The sequence below is a fragment of the Octopus bimaculoides genome, chromosome Z, assembly GCF_046866305.1.
Source record: "Octopus bimaculoides isolate indiv1 chromosome Z, ASM4686630v1, whole genome shotgun sequence".
Lineage (NCBI taxonomy): Eukaryota > Metazoa > Mollusca > Cephalopoda > Octopoda > Octopodidae > Octopus > Octopus bimaculoides.
Window position 1 is genome coordinate 8,018,182 of NC_142944.1, and position 12,500 is coordinate 8,030,681.

At 37.2% G+C, this 12,500-nt stretch overlaps 1 protein-coding gene across 8 annotated transcripts in view; it reads right to left on the reverse strand.

Annotated features, from left to right (window-relative positions):
* Positions 1 to 12,500, reverse strand: part of LOC106877586 (uncharacterized) — a 339,290-nt gene that overhangs the window by 6,587 nt on the left and 320,203 nt on the right. For 7 of the 8 annotated variants that reach the window (XM_089365484.1, XM_089365483.1, XM_089365487.1 and 4 more), the window contains 8 exons: positions 11,272 to 12,500; positions 9,079 to 9,181; positions 8,197 to 8,246; positions 7,008 to 7,094; positions 4,303 to 4,406; positions 3,407 to 3,482; positions 2,175 to 2,263; positions 916 to 1,122 (listed from right to left, as the gene is read on the reverse strand). The exon at positions 11,272 to 12,500 is cut by the window's right edge and continues 323 nt beyond it. In XM_089365484.1, coding sequence (XP_089221610.1) covers positions 916 to 1,122; positions 2,175 to 2,263; positions 3,407 to 3,482; positions 4,303 to 4,406; positions 7,008 to 7,094; positions 8,197 to 8,246; positions 9,079 to 9,181; positions 11,272 to 12,500 — 1,945 coding nt within the window. The remainder of the gene's footprint in view (positions 1 to 915; positions 1,123 to 2,174; positions 2,264 to 3,406; positions 3,483 to 4,302; positions 4,407 to 7,007; positions 7,095 to 8,196; positions 8,247 to 9,078; positions 9,182 to 11,271) is intronic. The other variant, XM_089365486.1, reaches the window with a different exon arrangement.

Below are 12,500 nucleotides of genomic sequence, written 5' to 3' on the forward strand. Positions count from 1 at the left end.
TTTGGTTAAATAATTCTTTCTAATATAAGAACAAGACTTGAAATAAGTGGGGAGGGATGATAATCAATTATACAGACCCTAATATTTGAATGGTTCTTTATTTTATCAATCCCCACCAAAAATTAAAGACAAAGTTGACCGTGGCAGCATTTGAACTCAGAATTTTGCAAAGCATTTTCTCTGGCACTCTAATGAATCTGAGCTCTTGCCACCTTTAACTTAGAATTAAATAATGGTTTCAAATTTTGGCACAGTTTCAGGGGAAGGGTTAAGTCAATTACATCAACCCCAGTATTCAACTGGTACTTATTTTATTGACCCCACAAGAATGCAAGGCAAAGCTGGCTTTGGTGGAATTTGAACTCAGAATGTAAAGATGGGCAAAATGTTGCTAAGCATTTTGCCCGTTGTCCTAACAATTATGCCAGCTTCCTGCCTTAACCCCTTGGCATTCATATTACACTGTCAAATGTAATGCTTATCTATTCATGTTGTTTTGAATTAATCATGCATTATTTTTGTATCTTTGAGATTTTGATGATGAGACTGTTTATTTTTAGAATGACATTGTAGGATAGGTGTGAGAGGTAGGATCTGGCCATTTTGAACTTAAAACAGGTAGAATATTTTGGCTGGATATGGCCGGTTTGAATGCTAAAGGGTTAAACTAGAATTAAATAACAACAACAACAACAGCAACTGCTACCACTGGGAAGCATGAAAAAAACAACACTGAACTTGGTGCAATTTCAAAATAGATAAAAGGTTAATGCAACTAAATTAAAGTAACTTAAATACTGTATGAACCATCTACCAATCTACCATCCTGAAATAATATTCTTCAATGCATTCTTCCTTGGGGGAAAAGGAAAAAAAAAAAACCAATAACAACAAAACTAAATGTCATAAACTTACAGTTGTTCTTTCAACTGTTTCTTTTAGATTGCTCTTAAAATCTGGGACTTCGGTATTGGATTCCTCACGCTGCTGGTTTCTTAGACGGTATATAGCTTCACTTTCCTTTTTACGACGAATTGTTCGGAGCCTTTTATATTCATCCGGACAAACTTTCTTCCACAAATAATAGAACTGAATGCATTGCTTCACAGACTTCGACTTCACCTGAAAAATAAAATGCATTCATCTTTAGCAAAGGTAACATTAAACGAGACATGATATCACTACTAACAAGAGCACTCAGAGAGTGCAGACCTCCGCCAAGGCAACACCAATGTCCTCTCAACGATTATCCAGAGATGATTTTTAAAATGAGAAGCCATTATGAAAGACTGCTGAATGTGGAGAATGAATGGGAAGAGGAGTGTCTGCCAAAGGTTGACCCAATTGAGGGACCAGCTATCCGAATTGACAGTACTTAGGTAGATAAAGCAATTAAGGATATGAAGACAGGGAAAGTACCCGACCCATCAGGAATCACTGCTGGGATGCTTAAAATATCGGGCAGTGTGGGTTACCCGCATCGTAAATCAGGTGGTTCACGAATGAGTCATACCCAAGGACTGGTGTAGCAGCACATTAGTTAACTGCTACAAGGGTAAAGGTGATGCTTTAGATAGAAATAACTACAAGGGTATCAAATTATTGGATCAAGTGATGAAAGTTACAGAGAGGGTCATAGCCCAACTAATTAGGGAGAGAGTTAGCCTAGATGAGATGCAGTTCAGTTTTGTGCCAGGCAGAAGCATGACTGATGCTGTATTTCTGGTAAGGCAACTGCAGGAGAAATAATCCAGAATCCTTGTCTGGTACTGGATCGATCCCAAAATCTAATCAGTTCGTAGCAGTCACGAGGCCAAACATCCCTGAAAGTTTCATCTGAATCCATCCAGCAGTTATTGAGACATCTTGTCCATGGACAAACAAACAAACAAACAAACACGATTGAAAACAATACCTCTGCCTTCGCTAAGGCAGAGGTAATAATTATTTCTACTAAAGGCACAAGGCCTACAATTTTGGCAGATGGCCAGTCAATTACGATGACCCAAGTGCTTGACTTGTACATATTTTACTGACCCTGAAAGGATGAAAGTAAAGTTGCCCTTGGTGTAATTTGAACTCAGGATGTAAAACAAGAATAAATGCCACTAAGCAATAACAACAACAGTAACAACAGTGCTGAAGTTTTATTAAAATAGACAAATCAACCTTACCACTTTTGCGATGTTGAAGAAGTCTTTGTCACATTTCATCAACGCTGCATTGTAAGCCTCAATTTCTTCTGTTGTCCAGTCGTCATTCTCTAAAGTGGAAAAACAAAAAGAATCTTGGATGAATATATAGATTTTTTAAAACTCTCCCTCCCAATTTTTTTTACGAAAGAGTTTTTTTTATTTTTTATTAAACTACTCTTTTTCTCATGTTTGCATCTCTCTCTCTTTCTCCCTTCTTTTTGTATACCATTGTTTCTTTCTCTAACAGATTTTAGTCCATGCTGTGGATTTAGCAATTAGGAAGGGCATCCGGTCATAGAAACCATGCCAAAGCAGACACTGCAGCTTGATGCATTCTTTGGACATCGGATCCTGTCAAACCGTTCAACCCATACCATCATGGAACATGGATGTCAGACAATGATGATGATTCAAACTTAATTACACTCTCTTTCATTAATAAATATATATACAATAAAGGTCACATCTCTCCTTCACCCACCAACTTCCACCCGCTCCCATTTCATTCACGAGCTGCCATATTGCTCTCTTCCACACCATTTCTCTTCTATGCTAACTGTTATTTATCCATTCAATCTCAACACCATTAAAAAAAAAAAAAAAAAAAAAAAAAAAAAAAAAAAGATTGGTATCTTCTGAGTCAGCAGCACAAGGCTCCTTAATTGAAGAGTCTCAACCCTTTACTGTTCAGATCACTCAGTCAAATGTAATGTTTATTTATTCATATTGATTTGAATTAATCATGCATTAGTGTGTGACACTGAAATGTCAATGATGTGATTGTTTACTTTTAGAATGACATTGTGGGGCAAAGATGAGAGGTTGGATCAGGCCAATTCGAATATAAAACATCATCATCATCGTTTAACATCTGTTTTCCATGCTGGCATGGGTTGGATGGTTTGAGTGAGGTCTGGAAAGTCAGCGGCTGCACCAGGTTCCAATCTGATTTGGCAATGTTTCTACAGCTGGATGCTCTTCCTAATGCCAACCACTCCGAGAGTGTAGTGGGTGCTTTTTACGTGCCACCAGCATGGGAGCCAGTCAGGCAGCCCTGGTTTGGATATGGCCTTGTCATTTTTGCCATTAGAAATGTATTGGGTCAGTGACTGGCTCATAAAAAAAGTAAGTAACGATGTTACTGTTCAGAAAACATGGTATATAAACTTTTAAAAAAATATGCATACAACACACATTTCATGAATGCTTACCTTGATATGTAAATGACATTAGAGGATGGTTCTTTGGCAGTTTAGGAACATCTCCCATCAACATTAGCAGTGCATTCTGAGAGAAAAAAAAAAGAAAAAAAAGAAACCAAAGATTTTCAGTATATTCAATTTTTGCATATAAATGACACATTTTATAATTACAATTTAAAGCTAAAACAATAGAACTTGTAATTAACGATTTTATAAGCAAAGTCGGGGAATGTAAACAGCTGATATAAAAATGTTCACAGCTGGAGGCCCTCACTACTGTTTAACCAACCATCTGTCAAGCAACGTGAGCTCTTCAATGTGATTACTTGACCTTCTATAAATAAGAGCTAAATTTCTCTCAAATCCTTTCTGGTGTAGGCACAAGGCCCGCAATTTTGTGGGAGGGGACTAGCTGATTACATTAACCCCAGTGTTTCACTGATACTTAATTTATCGACCCCAAAAGGATGAAAGGCAAAGTCGACCTTGGTGGAATTTGAACTCAGAATGTAGCGACAGACGAAATACTGCTAAGCATTTTGGCTGGCACGCTAATGATTCTGCCAATGATGATGATGATGATGATAATAATAATAATATATCCTTTCTACTATAAGCACAAAGTCTGAAATTTTAGGGGAGGGGAATAGCTGATTACATCAACCCTAGTATTCAATTGGCACTTTATTTTATTGACCCCCAAAAGGATGAAAGGAACATTGGCGGAACTTGAACTCAGAACGTGCAGACAGATGAAATGCTGCTAACGATAATAATAATAATAATAATAATAATAATAATAGCCCGGCTATCAATTTTCGATGGAGGGGAATAAAGTGATAAACAAGCAAACCATAAAAGAATGGTAAATAAAGGCAAATTGTTAAGAATGAATGTCTACATACCTGAATATCTCCTCGTGCTATGAACAGAAGGTGCATGGCATACTCAACATTTGATCCATTTCCTTTAACAGCAGAGGAACTTGCAAGATTTTGGTAGCACTGGACTGCAAAGAAAGTGTAAAGAAAGAATTAAACTGAGTTCCTTTCATTTGAACAAAACAGTAAATATTGATATGTGTAGTACTGACTGATCAGGTAGACTTGCAGTCAAAGATATTTCAGCTGTAATCATCCTGTTTTGCTTTTGTTTTTAAAACAGTGTACATAGGGCTACATTATCTAATATCCTTCATTGTTTTTCTAACACAATATTATATGGAAAAATATTTGGCTGCTAGTTCTAGCAGATTGGATGACCACATAGAAGCTCCCTCATTCATTTGATTGACTGCTGTTGTTGTTGTTGTTTTTTAGTGCCAGGCTATTCTGGTTGGGCAGACTCATGATCAAAGATGTAGCAGCAACCATCATGTCTTTTATTGAGACATAGTATTTACCAGGACTATATTAATCAATGTGTCCTTCCTTTTATGTATAGATAATAAGGAGTTTAGGGAAATTTGGTTTTGTTCAATACTTTCCCAAAGATCTTTGTCTTGCAAATTACTTGGTGATCTTGCTGGTGCTGGTGCCACGCAAAAAGTATCTAGTCCACTCTGTAAAGTGGATGGAATTTGGAAGGGTATCCAGCTATAAAACTAGACAAAAGCAGACCTCGCTGATGCTCGTGCCATATGAAAAACACCCAGTCCCCTCTGTAAAGTGGTTGGCATTAGGAAGGGCAGCATCCAGCTATAAAACCAGGCCAAAGCAGACTTCACTAGTGCTGGTGCCATGTGAAAAATACCTGGTCCACTTTGTAAAGTGGTTGGCATTAAGAAGGGCATCCACCCATAGAAACCAGGCCAAATCAGACAGTAAAGCTTGGCACAGTCCTCTGGCTTACCATTTCCTGTCAAGCACTGTCCGATCCATGCCAGCATGGAAAATGGACATTAAACGATAATGATGTCTGTGTGAAGGCATGTGGTCTAGTGGTGAAGGAGTTGCACTCATGACTGCAAGGTCATGGTTTTGATTCCCAGAGAAACAATGTGTTGAACCCTTGAGAAAAAACATTTCATTGCACCAGTCCACTCAGCTGATAATAAGTAACCCTGTGATGGACAAGCATTCCATTGGGGGGGGGGGGGGGTCTGCCTGCCTAGCCAGCATGATGGCATCATTTGACAGCTATAACAATACAAGGAAGTGCATTGTGGTCAGCAGTGTATAACAAAATCTAATAGCCTGATTGATACAATGATACATACATATATATATATATATATATATATATATATATATATATATATATATATATAATATATACACACACATATATATTGAAATAATATAAAATATAACTATTCTTTTACTTGTTTCAGTCATTTGACTGCAGTCATGCTGGAGCACTACTGCCTCTAGTTGAACAGATCGACTCCAGAACTTATTCTTTGTAAACCTAGTACTTATTCTATTGGTATCTTTTGCTGAACCGCTAGGTTACGAGGATGTAAACACACCAACATCGGTTGTCAAGTGATGGTGGTGGGGACAAACAGACACACAAATAAATACACACATATATATATGATGGGCCTCTTCCAGTTTTCTGTCGACCAAATCCACTCACAAGGCTTTGGTCAGCTAAAGGCTATAGCAGTGGGACTGAACCCAGAACCAAACTGTTGTTAAGCAAGCTTCTTACCACATAGCCACTCCTGCACCTATCTATATATAAATATGTTAACAGTTGCTCATATTAAAGTATCAACAATTGACTGAGAGGAGAGAAGACCACCTTCTATCATGAGTGACCACGGAACTGCACCTAGAAAGTTTAGGCAAGGTTTGTTTATAGAAGACCAACAGTCACTCATGCATACCAGCCTCCCCTCTCCACACCACTGATGTTACCGAAGTGAAAGGCAAAGGGATCGATACAGCTTGGCACCAGTGATGTTGCAACTCATTTCTACAGCTGAGTGAACTGGAGCAATATGAAATAAAGTGTCTTGCTCAAGAACATAACACACAGCCTGGTACGAGAATTGAACTCACTACCACATGGTTGTGAGCCCAATGCTTTAAATGCTGAGCCATGTGCCTTCACAACTATTAGTCTTTTATTTGTTTCAGTCATTTGACTGTGGCCATGCTGGAGCACCGCCTTTAGTCGAACAAATCGACCTCAGGACTTATTCTTTGTAAGCCTAGTACTTATTCTATCAGTCTCTTTTGCCGAACTGCTAAGTTACAGGGACGTTAGGGGTACAAACACACACAAACAGACACACAAACACATACACACACACATACATATATACGATGGGCTTCTTTCAGTTTCCATCTACCAAATCCACTCACAAGGCTTTGGTCAGCCCGAGGCTATAGTAGAAGACATTTGCTCAAGGTGCCATGCAGTGAGACTGAACCCAGAACCATGTGGCTGGTAAGCAAGCTACTTACCACATAGCCAACTATTGCCTATATAGATATTAAAAACAGTTTACAGAAGCAAAGAGCTGCTCGTATACATTGTGAAAAGTTGCCTATTACAGAGTAATGGTTATCTTTATAAAAATACTACCTCCTATGGGCAAAATTATTTATTACATTATGAAAGGTTAGATTGTTCAAAATTATAAATTTAGAATTTTTACCATCTTCTTCATTTTTATCATCCAGTATTCTTGGATGCCACAAAAGGTCCTCTTTTGATTCCAACATTGAAACTTCAAATCGATTACCTGAACAAAACAGAATGTTTAGGATTATATATTTTCTGGGGAAATCCATGAATTAGATTTGCATATGTCAAACTTCTAAAGAAGTATTTCAAATTTCAACACTGCAGATTTTGTAAAAGATTTTATGCATGTTCCATAAAGGTGTTTTGGTAAACTCTCAGTCAAATAGTCTTTGATGCTGATTGAATTCTCAGTTGAAACAGTTTTATTTGACAATACTGGCACATGAAAAAACATTCGAGCGAGGTTGTTGCCAGTGCCGCTGGACTGGCTCCTGTGCAGGTGGCACATAAAATACACCATTTTGAGCGTGGCTGTTGCCAGTATCACCAGACTGGCCTTCGTGCCGGTGGCATGTAAAAGCACCCACTACACTCTCGGAGTGGTTGGCATTAGGAAGGGCATCCAGCTGTAGAAACTCTGCCAAATCAGATTAGAGCCTGGTGTAGCCATCTGATTTCACCAGTCCTCAGTCAAAATGTCCAACCCATGCTAGCATGGAAAACGGACGTTAAACAATGATGATGATAAGTAAACAGTCTTAGAGAGGAATGACTGCTATCAGGTGTATAATTAATTCAATGTAATTAATATGATTCAATCAAAACCTTGCATCAAAATTTTATGTTAATTTATGCTCCAAGAACCAGAATAATAATTATTTTAAGAAATTCTGCATTGTTTTCAAAATTAATTGACACAAAGAGGATGTATTTCTACAGAAATATGGTAACAAAAGGGTTAAAGCGATCCAAATTAAACCCTTCCATCGAAATTTCATGTTTATGTTCCAAAACACCAGTTTAATAATGACAAAGTTATTTTATTAACTTCTTCGTTATTTTAAAAACTAATTGAATCAAAGCCAGTGTATTTCAACAGGAATATGATAACGAAAAGGTTAAATAAAAACCTTGCATTGAAAGGGTTAAAGCAAAAGAGTTTGAAGCATTTGATTTCAGAATAATTCTATAGAAACAGAAAAAAAACGTTGCAAAATTTCACATTTTTGTATGATTTCATACAATTCCAAAATTGGCCGTTGATAAAAATTAAAAAAAAAACTAGTGTTAAATCAATAACAAGAGCTAGAAATACTCACTAGTAAAATGTGGTAATTCTGCTTGGTAATTTGATCCAATATTCACGTGTCTGAAAAAAGAAAAAAAAAAAAAAAAAAAGGAAAAATTCATAATAACATGGCTACATTAAAAAAAAAAAAAAAAAAAAAATCCAAAAGGCCAATTTAAGTTTACAAATCCTGAGAAATAATTTGGTTTTGCTATTTTAAGAGTCAAAAGTAGACACAACAAATTTTGCCATTGATTGCATTTGATTTAAAACAAGACGTACAAGATTAAGAGTTAGTAATTTATTTGTTAGTTTTTGAGGACTTTAGTGAAATAAGCAAATTCATATCGACATCTGTTTATCATACTAAATGTATAAACACCATTAGAAGGCATGATGCTGTGGAATTGTCTGAGATAAAATCTCTTCATAGCCCCATGGTGTGTTAAAAACATGTTGCATGGCTCAGTGGTTAGAGTATTGGGTTCACAATCATGAGGTAATGAGTTTGATTCCCGGACTGGGCTGTGTGTTGTGTTCTTGAGCAAGACACTTTATTTCATGTTTCTCCAGTTCACTCAACTTTAGAAATGAATTGCAATGTCACTGGTGCCAAGCTGTATTGGTCTTTGCTTTTCTTTTGGATAACATCGGTGGCATGGAGAGAGGAGGCTAGTATGCAAGACCAACTGCTGGTCTTCCATAAACAACCTTGCCTGGACTTGTGCCTTGGGGGAGAAACTTTCTAGGTGCAATCCTATGATCATTCATGACTGAAAGGGGTCTTTACCCATTACCCTATGTACGTACAATGGAACCCAGTGTGGCTCCTGGTCTTGCCAGCTCCATATCAAACCGTCCAACCCATGCCAGCATGGAAAACAAACATTAGACGATGATGAAGAATACTTACGGTAATATATCTGTTTCTGGAGGTGCTTCTGTTTCTGTCGTTTCATCACTGGCTGGCGTTTCTTGAGATGGGGTTCCAATACTTGCTGTTTTGGTAAATGAAACTGTACGATTTCATTTATATTTTCATAATTAAACAATTACAAAGAATCTTGTTAAGTAATTAAACATCTTGCAAAAATATAGTTTAAATATAGTTTAAATAGACCTCTTAATATTTATAATGAAGTTATTAAACTACCATGCTTAGATTGTCAATATAACGTGGTTCTATGTGTAATACAAATTATTTTATGGTCTCATATATGTCACCTGCTAAATGTCAAACCATTTAACCCTTTCGTTACTGTATTTTGTTTGAGATGCTCTGTGTTTCTTTCAATTAATTTTAAATATAACAAAGAATTTAGTAAAATAACTTAGTTATCATTCAGCTAGTGTTAGGAACATAAATTGTGACTAAGGTTAGGTGGAAGATTTTAATTCAAAACTTATGAAAACAAGACATTTGTACTACAGAGCCAGAGCCGGTTTCAGCCGAGTTAGTAACAAAAGGGTTAAAACATTTGACAGTTATTTAGTAAACAAATAAAAATAAAAAACTGAAAAAGATTTGGAAAATGAACATTCATTTTCCAAATTTTTTTCAGTCATATTTTTTTCTTTGAATATTTTGATAATTCTATAATCATGACAACCATTTTTTTCCTAGCTGGCACAAGATGGATGAATATTTATTTGAAGCAGTATTTTTACAGTCAGATAGTCATCCTGCCATTGATCCTTTCCTGTTTTATAAATAAGGAAAGCTTTATTCTACTGGTTGGAGACTGCAGAGCTACAAGACATCAGATTAAATGAAAATAGGGTTTTCTTTGACTGTTCAGATGATTCCATGCAAGAAGCAGAAATAACACCTTTCATGCACACATGCGTGTGCATATAAATTTAAGTTAAACAGGATTTGGGTAAAAACCTTGTATGCTATGCAAAGCTCGTCCACAACTATTGGCTACTGGATGTCATCATACAGTGGAAATGCTTTGGCTACTGAATATACATCAGGAATTCCAAAGTAGATAAATGATAGAAAATGAGGTGAACAATATTCTTTATTTAAAATCACTACAATTTCAATAATCTAAAATAAAGAATATCACTCACTCCATTTTCTATCACACACACACAAACACATATATAAAACATGGCTTCCATTGATCAATTTCACTACAATGGTTAGCCTGAGACAATAGCAGGAGTCACACTGTTGTGAAGTATATTGTCTCATCACTCAGCTCTATCTATGCCTATTAATAAATATTCATAAGTGAAGACACATGGCTCAGTGGTTAGAGCATTGGGCTCACAATCATGAGGTAGTGAGTTTGATTTCCAGACTAGGCTTTGTGTTGTGTTCTTGAGCAAGACACTTTATTTCACGTTGCTCCAGTTCACTCAGCTGTAGAAATGAGCTGCGATATTACTAGTGCCAAGCTGTATCGACCTTTGCCTTTCCTTTGGATAACATCAGTGGTGTGGAGAGGGGAGGGTGGTATGCATGGGCAACTGCTGGCCTTCCATAGACAACCTTGCCAAGACTTATGCTTTGGAAGGGAACTTTCTAGGTGCAGTCTCATGGTCATTCATGACCGAAGGGAATTTTTGCTCGTACTTTATTCATAACATGTCCAACCTGATAATCCAATATTTCTGAGCATTTGTTGATTTGTCATCACTTAATATCTGGCTTTGATGATGGTATGGGGTCAAGTCAGGCAGTTTGGAAAAGTCGTTACAAGTTGAAGCACAGCATCGCATATGAATGTCAACTTTGTCATGGTTTCTGCAGATGAATGCCCACAGGTACCATACTGAAACACTATGCAGTCCTTCATCTCATCAGATTGTCAAACCATCCAACCCTTGCCAGTATGGAAGCTGGATGTTGAAAATAAAATTCACTTGGAAACTGCATTCATAAACCAAACATGATTCTTATGCCAGTTTAAATGTTCTTAAATTAATGAAATGTCATGTAATCTGATAATGATTTATATCTAAATGTATGGTTTATACAGTCATTAATATTTATATACTTAATTAGTTAAATAAAAAAAAAGTGTAAAATAAATACATATCTATAAAAAATTTTAAAAAAATCTTATAACTGGAAAAATAAAACCAAAATACTTACTTCGTCGGTTTAAGATTGGTAGGCGGGCACTCATATTTGAGCTTAACCTGGGTGAAACAGGTCGATAAGATGTTTGAATATTGCAGAACAGACCAGGTCCACTTCGGACTGGGCTAAGCATGGGGGGAGGTGTATAGGGAGGAGGAGAAAGAGTGCGGACTTCATTTCCATCACGTACCCGTGGGGACCTGAGTCTACTCTGAAAACCACTATTGCTCACATATGGCGGTATGATAAGTGGCGCAGGTCGGTGTTTTCGTTTTGTTCTCACCGGACTTGTTCCAAGGTTTGGATTTCGGAAAATGCCAGCACCTTCAGATTTCAACTGTTCTTCAGGTTGGTTACGCCATCTACTAGTGACAGGGTCTTCATTTCGACTTCGTGGTCTGTAAGGGACGTCTTCACTGCGATTCTGGGGCCTCATGAAAGTATGGTCCTCGCTTTTTGAGCGCTGAAGTTTGTGATCATCACAGTTTTTGTTGAATTGATTCAAATCTAATGCTCGGCTTGCCAAATCCATCAATGAGGATCTAGAATCAGATAACAGAATAGAACTCAATGATTTCATTTCTGTGCTTCCATCGAGTTCAGAGAGAAGTCGGTCTTTGTCTTTTTCGTCCTCACATCCAATTGGCTGGAATTGACCAGCGGTGCCAGAACGATGGCTTAAATCATCAGGCAAAGTGTTGTCATAGGGCAGTGTATTACCTGGGGGGAATGAGAAGAGAGAAGCATTCCCACTTGAAAACATATAAGGGTCCTTGTTTATATTATGCTTAGAAAGCTCTTCCATGTTGTTGTTTTCATTTTTTAGTGAAGACATTGTAACTTGACGTACGGATTGAAATCCAGAATGCTGTGTTTGTTGTTGCGATGATTGCTGCTGCTGTTGTTGTTGTTGTTGTTGTTGTGTAAGTTGAAGTTGTTGCTGCTGCTGTTGTAAAGTCTGTTGTTGTTGTTGGTGTAAAGTTTGTTGCTGTTGTTGGATTAAAGTTTGTTGTTGCTGTTCTAATTGTTGCTGTTGTTGTTGTTGTTGTTGTTCATGCCTACTTTTTTGCTCAGCTGCAGAGTTAGATTCAAAATTTAACGATATTGAATTTGCGCCAGAGTTGAGTTCCGTGGTAGCAATGTGTTCTTCAGCAATCGATAACGTGTTGGTTGCAGCAGTGTTGTTGGAGAACTGATACAGCTGGGAGTAAGACAGCTGAGACTGGATGTTGTTCTCTTTG